The sequence below is a fragment of the Macrosteles quadrilineatus genome, unplaced genomic scaffold (genome assembly GCF_028750875.1).
Source record: "Macrosteles quadrilineatus isolate MER2022 unplaced genomic scaffold, UCM_ALF_1.0 Scaffold_5__1_contigs__length_97177068, whole genome shotgun sequence".
In the NCBI taxonomy this organism is placed as follows: Eukaryota; Metazoa; Arthropoda; class Insecta; order Hemiptera; family Cicadellidae; genus Macrosteles; species Macrosteles quadrilineatus.
In genome coordinates, this window is record NW_026542598.1 from 88,892,126 (window position 1) to 88,906,613 (window position 14,488).

General features: G+C 36.1%; 1 protein-coding gene across 1 annotated transcript; it reads left to right on the forward strand.

The window, feature by feature from the left end:
• The first annotated feature begins 421 nt into the window (after positions 1-421).
• Positions 422-11,892, forward strand: LOC128994384 (ubiquitin-conjugating enzyme E2 G2). Its single transcript, XM_054418920.1, has 5 exons — positions 422-535; positions 3,679-3,760; positions 4,726-4,844; positions 10,067-10,207; positions 11,633-11,892. Exons 1-5 carry the CDS (start codon positions 493-495, stop codon positions 11,749-11,751), a joined length of 504 nt encoding a protein of 167 aa, XP_054274895.1. The 5' UTR covers positions 422-492; the 3' UTR covers positions 11,752-11,892.
• Positions 11,893-14,488: the final 2,596 nt, after the last annotated feature.

Here is a 14,488-nt window from a genome sequence, read left to right on the forward strand (position 1 = left end):
ATTTATTTAATAGGCTAAAATTTAATGAACTCGATGCCTCGATGGCACTTGGTTTTAGATGTTTAGTATTTCCCATTTTGTTTGTATAATTTTTCAATTTCTCTTAATCCATTAGCTTTTTGAAAGTCATGCTTATTGTTGTTTACAACAAAAATACCAAAACTGAACCAAACTTCTGATGTTAATGTTAGTGATTTAGCCTATGGTGATATTTATGGATGTTCTGATCGGCATGAGAATGAGAATTTTATTTGGTCTTTTCATGAAGCGTCGTCGTTGCATATAAAAGCACTTGTACTTGTATATTTTTATTTCTTCTTTTTCAGATTTTGTTTTTCAATTTTCATTCTGAGTTCTGTCTCTAAGTTAGTTCTAATTTCGTTCGTTTGACACACAACACACAACACACAGAGACCAAGGCCATTGAGATAAAAAGGCCTGAGCCTGAGGCCTTCTTCTTTTTCTAAAATTATTTTGTTTTTGTTTTGGAAAATGGCTGGTTCAGCTTTGAGACGTCTTATGGCTGAATATAAACGTAAGTTTTAACTCATTTAATTGATAATCTGTCATTGAACTTATTATTAAATGTGCTCACTTCTGATTAAATATACATATTGTTTAGCATACATAGCTTAGTTTCTATCTTAAAATATACTCTATCACACAGGGGAGGGCCTAGGATTTAACCATAACCTATAACTATTATTAATTAATTAAAAGTTTGTCTATTACCAGTTAGTTACCCTACCATAATCCTTTGGTTAAGATTCATTACCAACCTTATTAAGTACACAAATTTTGTGGTTGTCATTAACCCTCCGAGTGTCCCTTGTTTTGGCCTTAATGTCTGCCTATTTTTTGCTCATTTGCAAGGTTTTATTAAAACGGATCTGAGAAGCTTGAAAACAATGTTAATTATACTGTTCTATATACCATTTTGTTTGGAAGATCATGGGCTTCAATATTATACATAGAACATAAGGAACATTTCTTTCAAAAAATTTTTTAGGTAAAAAAAAATATTTTGGAAAATAAAAAAAAAATAAGTTCGCGCTCAATGAAATTGTATAAATTATAGGCCTATAAATATTTGAAAATAGCCACTTTGTTCTAAATTTTATGAGGATTACAAATATATAATAATATAAGGAAGTAGATTTGCAAATAAATAAGTTATGGGCAAAAAACAGATTTCAGTACATAGCGTTTAGCTAAGAATGCATAGCCTAACCATAGCTAGGAATCTGGCTGATAATTTACATCAATATCACTACCTACTTCTTCAGGATCATCAACCAGCCCTTCAAAATCACTTAAATCTTCTTATAATGCACCACGTACATCACTACTTTTGATTTTGAACACTAAAACAATGATAAACGTAATAAAACACATCAGTCATCGGTCCGAGGATAACCGAGCTGTTTACAAATACGCACGTCAGCTGTCTGCTACAATATTTTCCGAACTAAAATGAATAGCGCCATAGATAAAACATACTCCCTTAGTAGATTAGTCATCCTAATGGAACAGCTGAAGCCAATTTTATTGTTAGTTCTGTACGTCCAACTACAGAGGTTATGTTTTGTTTACAATTTGTTTCTTGTTATTGCAGTCATTTAAAACCTCGTTTAACCTAATAAAACGATATAATCATAAACAATAACTGGTCTCCTAGTTATATAACCAAATAGTATAGCAGAAATCATGAAAATAACCCTAAAATAATAGAAACAAAATGTTGTCTACACTAGCGATCAGTGTGGACGTACATGAACTAGATACAAAAAACAAGCTTCAAAATTTACAATGGGATGAGGAGTCTACTTGTGTTGCTTAGTCTATGATAGCACTTAGAGACAGACCTCCGGAGAAAGCTCTGAATCTGTAAAATAAAACTATACCTAACTCGATCCAGTTCAATCCGATTTTGTCAGTCATAGAGCCTTCGCCGTAAACAGTGTTTGTGAGTCGCTGCAGCGACACAAAACACTACACAAAGTGTGTTATGTGTCGCTGCAGCGACAAATAACACTCGGAGGGTTAATTATTTTCCTGGCTTGAGTCTACATTCTAGTGCAAAAGGCTTACAGCAAGTTAGTTGAGAAGTACCTTTACCTTTACCTTCTTCTTCACCGCCACTCTCCATAAGACAGTGGGGACGTCTTCTTCTTTGGGCAAAGCCCCAGGAAGTTTATTGTTGGTCAAAGATCGACCTGAGTTCTTGGTTTGGATATCATGACAGCCTAGGCTACTTCGCTGGTGTTTCGTGTATGTGTGAGCCTATCTGTTTTAGTAAAAAGTAGACCCTGACTTAAACAACCGGTTACAAGAATGAATATGTGATTCTAAAACTTAGGGGAGAGGTGCTGTGTTCAACCAACTGTTTCCTAATTTCTTTTATTTATCATATGGCTTTGTTTACATTAATTTGTTTTTGTTTTGTTTTCACTGAAAGAAGCTAACTCACAATAATTTTCTACAGAATAAAAGTTTGTATTAAAACATAAATCAACTTTCTTTCATAGTACATAGCAGATGTTACATATTGGCAATGACATTTACCATTTACCATCGATGTCTTCTCCGCCGTCCTCGTAGACAGGGATAATCGTAGACCGTAATCGTAAATTTCTTGTTGTTAGTGCGTGTGTGTGAGTGTACTTGAGCATTGTACTTTTGGCTTTTGCCAATCATCAATGCTGCTGCCGATTTCCAGAATCCATCAAAGTTGTCAAAGTTAAGTTTCTTAGGTCCTGCTTAAGTAAAGGAAATACAAAATGCAAATAGGAAGCTGAGCGGCAAGTTGTTCCGTAAGCTTAGTGGTGTCAAGCCAAGTGGCAAACGCCACGTAACTGGACCCTACATAAAATGACTGACTACGTTTCTAAGTTAGGTCTACTTCTGACCTGTTGTGTTTCAAACAAGTAAAGTAAAAGATAGGTAGCTTAACTTGAGTTATATTAAGTTACCCTACATTAGAGAATGGTATCAATCTCTCCCCGGGTGGTAAGGAATCATAATTATAGCGAAATGAAAGCTAAGTGTAGCCGTTAGTTAGATGATATTGCTCATATCTCAATGTTGTTTTTTTGTGATCCAATCTTTCTAGAAGTTCATTAAGTTATTAATCGTTTAATTTAGGCTAATTCAAAAACAATTTTTAAACCTAGCATTTAACATTGATATTGAAAACTCATGCATGCCACAGTGGCATGATGACAGAGTTTGTAAGTCGGCACCAACTAAGCTATGCCATTCAGCTTTGCTGTACAGCAGTTGTTGTCATACTTCAATTCTTTACTTTAAAATAGCAACCGTACGATTTTAGGTACCAAATATCCACAAAATATACTAAATATCCACAATTCGTGACCTCGGAAGTTAGTAGCTGGATTACAGGACGATGCCGATGCCACCGTCTCAGTCATAGTGGGGATGCGGCAAGTCTGTTTGGCCGAACTAAATTTGAGCTGTTTCAGTATAGGTAATTTAAGTAAACTGAAAGGTTCAATAGCTTGATAACTTTTTAGGTGAGTGGGTAGGACCCTTGAGGTTTGATATGTTCTTAACGAGTAGGAAAAAGCTCTGAAAATGTTTGCAAGTGGAACGTTAATACTTAGCCCTATGCATAACTTAGGCTTGTCTATTATTAAATCTGATTTGTCATTGTTTCAGAACTTACCTTAAATCCTCCAGAAGGCATCATAGCTGGTCCAATAAACGAGGAAAATTTTTTTGAGTGGGAAGCACTAATTACGTACGTATGTTACAACTGCTTTACTATTATGTTCAGTACACTGATCACTCACTACTGGCATTTTTTAATCTGACTTACCGTAAAACATTGTTATGAAATTTTTTTTGTCCTAGGACGCTAGGCACAAGCCTGGGATTGTTTTTCACATTACTTCAGGCTAGACCTAGGGGTTGCGGCATTATCATCTAGGCCTAGATAAAATCCATTGGTGACTTGGCGGGGATCGAACCCGGGACCTCAGGGACTGAAGTCCCGCGCTCTAACCACTACGCCAGCTTGCTCCCCATTGTTATGACAATAAAATAGATGTGTTCAAACAATAGGTTGCATCTTAATCGTGTCTGGGGCTGGTACTATAATTGATTTCATGTCTATATTTTGTTTGTTTTTATTATGGTTTGTAGCCCAGTGTAACAACATTTTTTTTTCTCTGTTAATATTTTATTTTAGGTTTATGCCCATTTTTACCAAAATAAAATTTAAAAATAAAAATCTGTGTCCTCTATACCAACGTAAAAAGAAGCAAAACAGGTGTTGTGTACAATTGGTATCAAACTCACTACCATAATGCTGTCAACTTCCACCCAAGCTGTCAAACACCCGTTTATCAAAGATCACAAGATGGCACTTGCGCTTATAACTTAGATTCAACATAACTAGCAAGTGGGTTAGCAGTACGACTATCTCGCGGGGAAATGCGGTGACAAGCTATAGGCCTACAAGTAAGTCGTCGCCGATAGGTTAAATGATTTATGGATGTAACGTGGAATAACTTCACAATGTATGTAAGTTTGTAAAGACAATGGAACCATACTTTTAAGTGTATTCTTTCATTTTTAAGTCATTTTTATGCAATTTTATGCAATCTTGTTAATCATACGAATACTTAAGAGCAACAAAAGCCACAGATTTTTTATCAAAATCTACCAAAATATTTGGTTTAATCTGGGCCTTAATTTTTCCAGTGGACCAGATGGTACCTGTTTTGAAGGAGGAGTTTTTCCTGCAAAACTCATTTTCCCCCCAGATTATCCTCTAAGCCCACCAAAAATGCAGTTCACATGCGAAATGTTTCATCCAAATAGTAAGTAACTTTCATATCCATATAATACAATAAGAGGTTTCCCTGTAACTCCTTTTTTAGCTGTCTTATTAAACCTATTTTTTATGTGTTTTTTTCAATTGAGGTGTCATTGTGTCATTGTGTTGTCAGCTTGTGACCTTGCGGAGTGACGAATGGTAACTAACTAGGTGGCGTTCGCAGAGGCATCCACAAAATTGAGCGGAGTCATCGAGGGTTTATATTATATTGTTTTGGTCATACTGCAGTAATACCAGTCGTTTTTAATGCATGCGTTGTGGGTCTAAAGTAGCATTTTTACTCTTTAGGAAGTAAAAATAGTTCTTATCCTCTATGGAGTAAAAATCTGCTGTTGTAAACTCAGTTGTAAATTTTGATTGTAAACGATTGCATGTATCGAAAATATGTATCGATTCGTGCATCGTAATAATTTTAACCTACAGTCTACAATCTACAGTATACAGTCTCTTCCCATAGCATTTTAGCATTGCAGATACATTAATCCATTCCCACACTCAACACTGCTCACCTTTAGTACTTCATTCACCACTTCCTACGTCGCGGACCTGTTTCCCTCCCTTCAGCATCATAGGATTGCAAATACCTTAATCTAACGGTCATAATCAGTTCCTACACTCCGGACTGCTCGCATTTACTACTTCCTTCACCACTTCCTACGTCACGGACCTGTTTACCTCCCTTCCCATAGCATTTTATGATTGCAGATACATTAATCTAATCGTCATAAACGGTTCCAACACTCCAGACTGCTCGCCTTTACTACTTCCACCACCACTTCCTACGCCACGGACCTGTTTCCCTCCCTTTCCATAGCATTTTATGATTGCAGATACCTTAATCTAATCGTCAAAAACAATTCCCACACTCCGGACAGCTCGCCTTGACTACTTACTTCATCACTTCCTACGTCGCGGACCCGTTTTCCTCCCTTCCCATAGCATTTTATGTTTGTTGATACCTTAATCTAATGGCCATTAACAGTTCCCACACTCCAGACTGCTCGCCTTTACTACTTCCTTCACGACTTCCTACGTCACGGACCTGTTTCCCTCCCTTCCCATAGCATCATAGGATTGCAAATACCTTAGTCTAATGGTCATAAACAGTTCCTACACTCCGGACTGCTCGCATTTACTACTTCCTTCACCACTTCCTACGTCAAGGACCTTTTTACCTCCCTTCCCATAGCATTTTATGATTACAGATACCTAAATCTAAACGTCAAAAACAGTTCCCACACTTCGGACAGCTCGCCTTGACTACTTCCTTCATCACTTCCTGCGTCGCGGACCCGTTTTCCTCCCTTCCTATAGCATTTTATGTTTGTTGATACCTTAATCTAATCGTCATGAACAGTTCCCACAGTCCAGACTGGTCGCCTTTACTACTTTCATCACCACTTCCTACACCACGGACCTGTTTCCCTCCCTTTCCATAGCATTATATGATTGCAGATACCTTAATCTTATCGTCAAAAACAGTTCCCACACTCCGGACAGCTCGCCTTGACTACTTTCTGTTTTAGTTAGAAAATATAAATAAAATTAGAAGCTTTAACATTTAAAGTTCAGAAGTTTATTTTCAATTCAACTCAAGACTGAAACATAAACATGACTGATATTGTTTACCTCCAACTATCATATGATATATTTTACATATGGTAATATGTGAATATAACATTATAATACATCTTTCCCCTTTAAAAAACAGCAAACAAATTTGAAAGAATTAACTAAAATCAATAACCAACCAAACTTCTCCCTTCTTTTGAGACCATTATATTGTATTCCGAAATCTTGATGGTAGCTTGATTTCTCTACGAGGTCTTAGTTGTACTGGCTCGTCTTGCCTTGGAACTGACTGGGAATTGTTTTGTTGAGTGAGTGATGGTTTCATAAGATGGCGGCGATTTCTTCTTAATGTAGCCCCGTTGTCATGTTCTACCCAGTAACTTCTTGGAGTTGGTCCTTGATTAACAATCTTTCCCTGCTCCCACCTTCCTTCATTTCTGAAAACAACTCTTTCGTTATTTCTTACAACCCTTAAGTCTTTGGCTGACCGATCATAATATTTTTTCTGCAGGTGTTGTCTTGTATTTAACCTGTCTTGTACTCCATCATTCAGCAGTTCCTCAGTGACCGGGATCGTTGTTTTACACCTGCGTTGTGGGATAGCACCCTCCTTAAGCTGAATATGATGAGTGCTTGGAAACTGTCCCAATCCTTCAAAAGCTGGCTTGTAGCCGGTTAAAACATCGTCCTTATCCTTAAAATTCAAACATATCGATGACACTCTCTTAATGAGTCCTAAATTGGCACAATCTTTCAGTCCTAAAATCGGCAGTTCATGTTCGACATTCACTACAGCAAAATTCACATCTGCAGTTACACCTGTAATTGTTTTGCATTGTAATATCACAAGACCTAGAGGTTTGATTTTGAATTTTTCATCTCCCCAGGCTGAGAGTACATAAGAACTACGTTTTACGTGTGTAATGTTCATTTTCCGTAAATAACTAGCAGGTAAAACACTGATCTCTGCACCTGTGTCTAGTTTAAATTTAACTTGTGTACCACCAACAGTCAAGTTTTCCGTCCACGATTTTTCACTTTGACCTTTCACTCCACTAATGTTTAAGCTTACCGAGCCTAAACTAACATCGCTCACACAACAGTCTTCATCGTGTTGTTCCTCGTTTGTAACAGCATGAGATTTTATAGTTTTGCTCCTACAAACCTTTGCAAAATGATTTTTACCATCACATTTCGAGCATGTTTTGCCATATGCAGGACATTTACCCCGTACATGTTTGTAGCCGCAAAAGCTACATAGATCACTCTGTTTTTCTTTTGCAATACTCCGCGAAAGTTCTTGATTTGGTACATTATTAACAACACATACACTGTATGGATCCGACTTAGTCCCCGAAAGCTTGGTTTCATTGTGCTCTACAATAGTCCTACATTGATCCTTGCTACTCTCTACAATCATACAGAAATCAATAGCTTTTTTCAAGTCAAGTTTTGTATCTCTTAATAGACGCTCTTGAGTACTTTTATCTCTTAAACCTAAGACAATTCTATCTCTAATCATATTGTCAGGTTCAAGAAACTCGCATGATTTAGCTGCTATTTTTAACTGCATAACAAACTTACTGAAGTCTTGACCTTCTTCCTGCTTCATTCTATAGAATTTAAACCGCTCAAATATGACATTTTTCAGAGGACAACAGTAAGATTCAAACTTATCAAGTACGCAATCAAAACTATCTTTGTCATTATCTTCAAATTTAAAAGTATTATATACATCTAGGCCATCATCGCCTAACAGATTAAGCAGCTGCGCAATCTTAACTTCATCTTTAAGTTTCTTACCATGACCAGTTGCTATTAAGTACAGTTCAAACTTCTGACGAAATCTTTTCCAATTTTCACTCACATTTCCTTCAAAACTCATAGGTTCAGGCAACCTAAACAATCCAGATACTTCCATTATTTCTTCTAGGTTTCAAAATACACCTGACACCATGTTTTAGTTAGAAAATATAAATAAAATTAGAAGCTTTAACATTTAAAGTTCAGAAGTTTATTTTCAATTCAACTCAAGACTGAAACATAAACATGACTGATATTGTTTACCTCCAACTATCATATGATATATTTTACATATGGTAATATGTGAATATAACATTATAATACACTTTCTTCATCACTTCCTACGTCGCGGACCCGTTTTCCTCCCTTCCCATAGCATTTTATGTTTGTTGATACCTTAATCTAATCGTCATGAACAGTTCCCACACTCCGGACTGCTCGCCTGTACTACTTCCTTCACCACTTCCTACGTCGCGGACCTGTTTCCCTCCTTTCCCATAGCATCATAGGATTGCAAATACCTTAGTCTAATGGTCATAAACAGTTTCTACACTTCGGACTGCTCGCATTTACTACTTCATTCACCACTTCCTACGTCACGGACCTGTTTACCTCCCTTCCCATAGCATTTTATGATTGCAGATACAATCGTCATAAACAGTTCCAACCCTCCGGACTGCTCGCCTTTACTACTTCCTTCACCACTTCCTACGTCGCGGACCTGTTTCCCTCCTTTCCCATAGCATCATAGGATTGAAAATACCTTAATATAATGGTCATAAGCAGATCCCACACTCCGGACAGCTCGCCTTGACTACTTCCTTCCTCACTTCCTACGTCGCGGACCCGTTTTCCTCCCTTCCCTTATAATTTTTGGAATGCAGATACCTAAATCTAATCGCCATAAACAGTTTCCACGCTCCAGACTGCTCACCTTTAGTACTTCCTTTAGCACTTCCTACATCAAAGACCTCAAGCTAGTGTCGTCATTTGATTATATTTATGATTCATTCCGTTTCTGTTCTAATATCTGTGGAATAATGCTATCAGCTTTTTCTTTATCTACTGCATTCAAAAGTCAACAGCTGATCATATGTCTTTGTTTATGTGTCAAATACTGCTTCCATAAGGATTACATTGAATCTTTGAGACCCAGTGGGGCGGATTCCTGAGAGTTATATTTAACGCCATATAGATGTTGGCACTCACCGATATGGTCTTTATCACCATCCAAAATTTGAAAACGATTGATTCAGCCGTCTAGGAGGAGTTTGCGTATTACGAAATGCATAAAAGTCGACGTATAAGAGCTTCGCTCAAAAAGTACATTTTCTTTAGAGTTTCACAATAGCCTCCTCTAACACAAGGCCGGCGTTGGTATGTGGCAACTTCAAGCCACACACCATGGCCATGGCAACAGAAATAACAAAAGTGTAAACATAAACATTTCTTATACTTTCCATTATAAATTAGGGCAACAGCTGTTTCGGTTTGACAGGACAGCGGTCACAATTTAATTTATTATAAATTATTTCTTACCAATTGCTGTTTCAAAAAAATAAATTATAATCTTTGAAAAGTAAAAGGGTTATTGCACTTTCCGTACTGCCCCGGAATCGAACCCTATGAAAATGTGAAATTAGCGCATGGGTCAATAATATATTTGGTTATGATTACTTGTAAAATATATAAAGAAATTAGTCAGAGTATTTCTTAAAATGTTGGTATGGCTTGAATATTGTATAAAAGTTTATAAATATTTTCTTTTGAGTGTTTTACATATATCTAGCTTATCAGTATACGTTTACTTGACTGTTGTGTATGTTCTAGTATACGCAGATGGCAGAGTTTGTATATCAATCTTGCACGCTCCGGGCGATGACCCGATGGGTTATGAGTCCAGTGCAGAAAGATGGAGCCCCGTTCAAAGTGTAGAGAAAATACTTCTATCCGTCGTCAGTATGCTGGCAGGTTAGTTGAATGTTATTCTTACCATTTACTTTTGGATCTAATAAACATCACATCTATTACAATGCATACATGAAATAGCTCTTTAGCCTACTTTTTGTTCAAATACTCCGTAACTTAACCTTTTTTTTTGTAGATAGTGGCCTCGTAATAATTGAATATGGGCGTTACCTTATAGCTAAAAGCCATCGGTAGCCATAGCAGGCTTTCAGTAGGACAGACGTTTTACATTCCTGACAAATACACTATCAACCCCCTCCCACCATTCCCCTTCATCAATTTTCTTTTCCTTACTTACAAAAATAAATAAACTTAGCCAATATTTGAATTGAAGCCCTATGAGGGTATGTAAAAATCATATGATCAATGCTTAAACACAACTTTGTTACCGATCTTATAATTTACGATCTGTTGGCCCGTCCTACGTACGAGGATCAAGTAGTCGATTAATGCTGAATATAATTCAGAACAGCTAGTTTACAATTTGGTGGCCGATTCACACACACTGATTTTGTGAACAGTTGCTACGTACCACCTTCCATTGTATACTATCGCTTACCGTACATTATCGTACCTCCGTGGCTACTGAAACCTTATAAAGGATTCTAGCCTCCCATTCTCTTATCTCCTGCCTCTTCTAATGTACATCCCTGTCTGGAGAAGTCTTTCATTACTTTTGACTTCATTCTTGGTCTTCCAAGTGGTCGTCTCCTCTCCACTACGCATAGACTGCCCATCCAAACCTTTTACTTTTGGAAAACACCCTTATATGTGTTTATACACTTCTCTTAACTCTCTGTTATTTCTTATCTTATATCTTACCTCCGTTATCTTGAGCTGGTCCGTACATTCCCTCTGCACTATTCTCAAACCCACCAATAAGGGTTTTCAGTTCATTTCTGAAACATACGCCACTATTGGGGTAGTTATGGTATGAATCAATTTTCATTGCATGAACTTATACATACACAGATTTCATTTACGACAAAACTTGACTATACTCAAGTGTTTGAGAAATATAGTTCAGGTTACACATTTCCTTATAAAGCAGATCCTTTACGTTTGGAAAAAAACTACGTTTTAAAGTGAAATAGAAGGCTATGTAGGCAAACATCAACTATCAATATTTTAGTTTATAACTTGTAACATAAACATTCAAATGACAGTTTGAAACCAGCTGTTAGTTAAACCACCATTGAAACGACTTTAAACTGTTAGCGTCAGCTGCTAGACTTTTTAAAAACTAAAACCTAATTTTAAAAAACTGAAACCCTAAACTAAAATTATGGCTTCGACATTCCCTAGTTCCCAAAATTATCTTTCAACACAAAAATCATCAAAATCCGTCAAGTGGTTGATTCAAAATCGTGAAATAAAAAAACCCTTTCACGTTTTAATATATGAGATTTTTCTCCTTTTTGGTTCTAGAGCCGAACGATGAAAGTGGAGCCAACGTGGATGCAGCAAAGATGTGGAGAGAAGACAGGGAAGAGTTCAACAGGATAGCGGAGAGAATCGTTAGAAAAACACTGGGAATTCCCACATAATCCTCTAGTGTAAACTGTATAGCGATCATTTACCATTTGTTTGTATGTGAGTTGAATTTTCAGAGTATTTTTTATAAATTATTATCATTGTGTATGTCTCGTTTGTGAGGGTTTATTAAACTATGTTATTTATTGTTTTCATTGAATGTATTTTCCTCTTCCACAATATGTATTGGGATTAAGAACAATGAAGTAACAAGTTGTTTTGTTACGATTATGCAATGGAATTTGATTTTTGATACTTATCAGCCATGGATAACAAACCAGGTTTAAGCGTTTATAACTCAAAATAATATCAGGATCTTTTATGTGGCTGAGACTGACAAGGGTTTTAAGTTTTTAGTTTTGATAAATGGTCCTGCTTATGAAAGAGCTAGTCTTAATCTGTAACAAAACAAAGCTACACATGTCATTTTACTTCCTTCTACTCTCACCTTGCATTCTTATTCAACTTTGAATAAATTGCATGTCAACTAAAAACCGTGAACAGTACTGGCACGTAAACATTGCTTTAGACAGAAAATCCAATGGATGGATACGGCTAGGGTTCTAATTTTCTTGCACAAATAAATGGCAAGTTTAAGTGACTTCACGTGAAACAATACGGATAATTTCCAAGTGTTTTAAAATAATCCAATAATCCAGGGAATCGCCTACTCTACTAAAGAACGTAATATGTAATGTTGTAATATAATGTTGGTACTATAGCTCGGCCGCTTAGAAAGCGACCTCCTCTAGCATTGGTTAGCATTAGCGCGCAGGTTGCTTCCTAAGCGGCCAAACTATTATCTCTGTAGATCATACTATTGTTGGATTTGATGTCATATATGCTGACAACTTGACTTATGGGTTTTGATCAGTGATGTAAAAAAAATTTGACTACAGATGATAAGAAGGGGAGTTGAAGCTGTTATTAAACAAAAATATGTAAGAAAAACAAGTGAAAAAGACTCCATGAACGCTTAGAGGTTATTGTCAAAACAAGTTTGTGAATTAGACCGATCCAACTGCGAAATGAGGTTTTTGAGGGAGGTGGATTACAGTAGTACCCAAAAATCATTTATACTTTTACACGACACAGTTTTTAAAATTTTATGTAATGAACATTTTTATTCTACATCTACTGGTTGCTCATATCTTTGATGTGCTTAACACAGTAACTTGTCTTCCATGTTAAGGAATTAATGCTGTGTATGTTACTTATTTATGGATACATCTTGATAAAAATTAGTAAAAGCTGTAGTCTCACAAAATGTAATAAATTGGTTTTTTGTTTGTTTTCTTGTAGCAGCAAGCCTAGTTACTACGAGCCAAGATTATTTGAACTGATATATACATTGATAAACACCAATTTCCTTTTAATGTGAACTTGTCAGTTAAAAAAAATATTGCAAATTTACTTAGTCTCTAGGTTTGCTGAAACAAGGGTGGTTAATTACATTTTTTTCTAATCCATCTAGCTAGAGTATCTATATTATTAATACGCTACATGAAACTTAGTAAACAATAAGGATTTTTTTTTAGATTTAACACCACATATTATATACCAAAATGTTTGTCTAGTTATGTAGATTTGCAAACTGACCTTACATTTTTACCAGTGGCTTTTAAAGTTCCTATGTTATCCTTATGAAGAACATATTTATTGTTGTTAATATTTTGGTTGCAATTTAAGGAATGTGTGCTACAAAGAATATAACATATTTCTAGATTTAAATAGTACCAAGATATGTACATCTGATATGTACATCTATAAAAACAGAAAAAATTAATTTGATAACCACTTATTGTACATTGTATAATTTTACCCAGGCAAAGCAGTGGTTTGCTGCAAGTCAATAAATAATTTACTTCTAAGGTAAGCTGAGGGCACGAATACAGATTTTAGTTATAGAATTTTTTCTAGATTTTGGCATTGATTAACTAATAAGTTTATAAATTAATTGCAAAACCATTTTAAATCAAAATTATGGCTGCATAATAAAAAAATATAATCCTCTTAGATTACACAGAAATTCGTTGAGTTGTAAATTATAGACTTACTAAAAACTAGAGTGCCTTTTTGTCCCACCTTTATCCTATGACGCTAGTTCTTGCTCAGAACATTTTTACGCGTTACTTAGTCCTAGTGCGTTGCATAATCTTATATAAAATCCATTGGTGATTGTTGGGATTTGAACCCGGGGACTCGCGGGCATCGAACCCCCGTGCTCTACCACTAGACCAGCTCACCCCCCATAGGAGTGTGTCTGTGGTTCTATGATGGTCCCGAGTCGAATTATATCAGTTACAGTTGGCGTTGTTAAAATTTATTGCATCGGACACGTGTTTCAGATAAAAGTAAAAGTAAAAAAGTGTATCCCTCCCTTACCTTAGAGAATACAGTAGTTAGAAAAGAGACTAGAATAAAACTTTTTGTTGTTTTTTCATATTTATGAATCAGCTATTGACGATTGCAAGTGTATTTCCCTGGCCTGTGACACTTGAGTGCGTTAGTGTATTCTACTTAATTAAGGAGTTATTCTACTGGCATAACTAAATTAATACGGACGCAAATTTGTAACATTTGAGAGAAACTACTTGTCGACTTCAACCACGGCCACCTCAACACCAACTTGCTTAATATTTTGCAGCTTAAGTCTACATTACTGCAGCATCGACATTCAACAATTAAGCATATCAATCTTTTATTGCAAATGGAAATCACATATTTTTACAAAACATGATGCCGGAATCA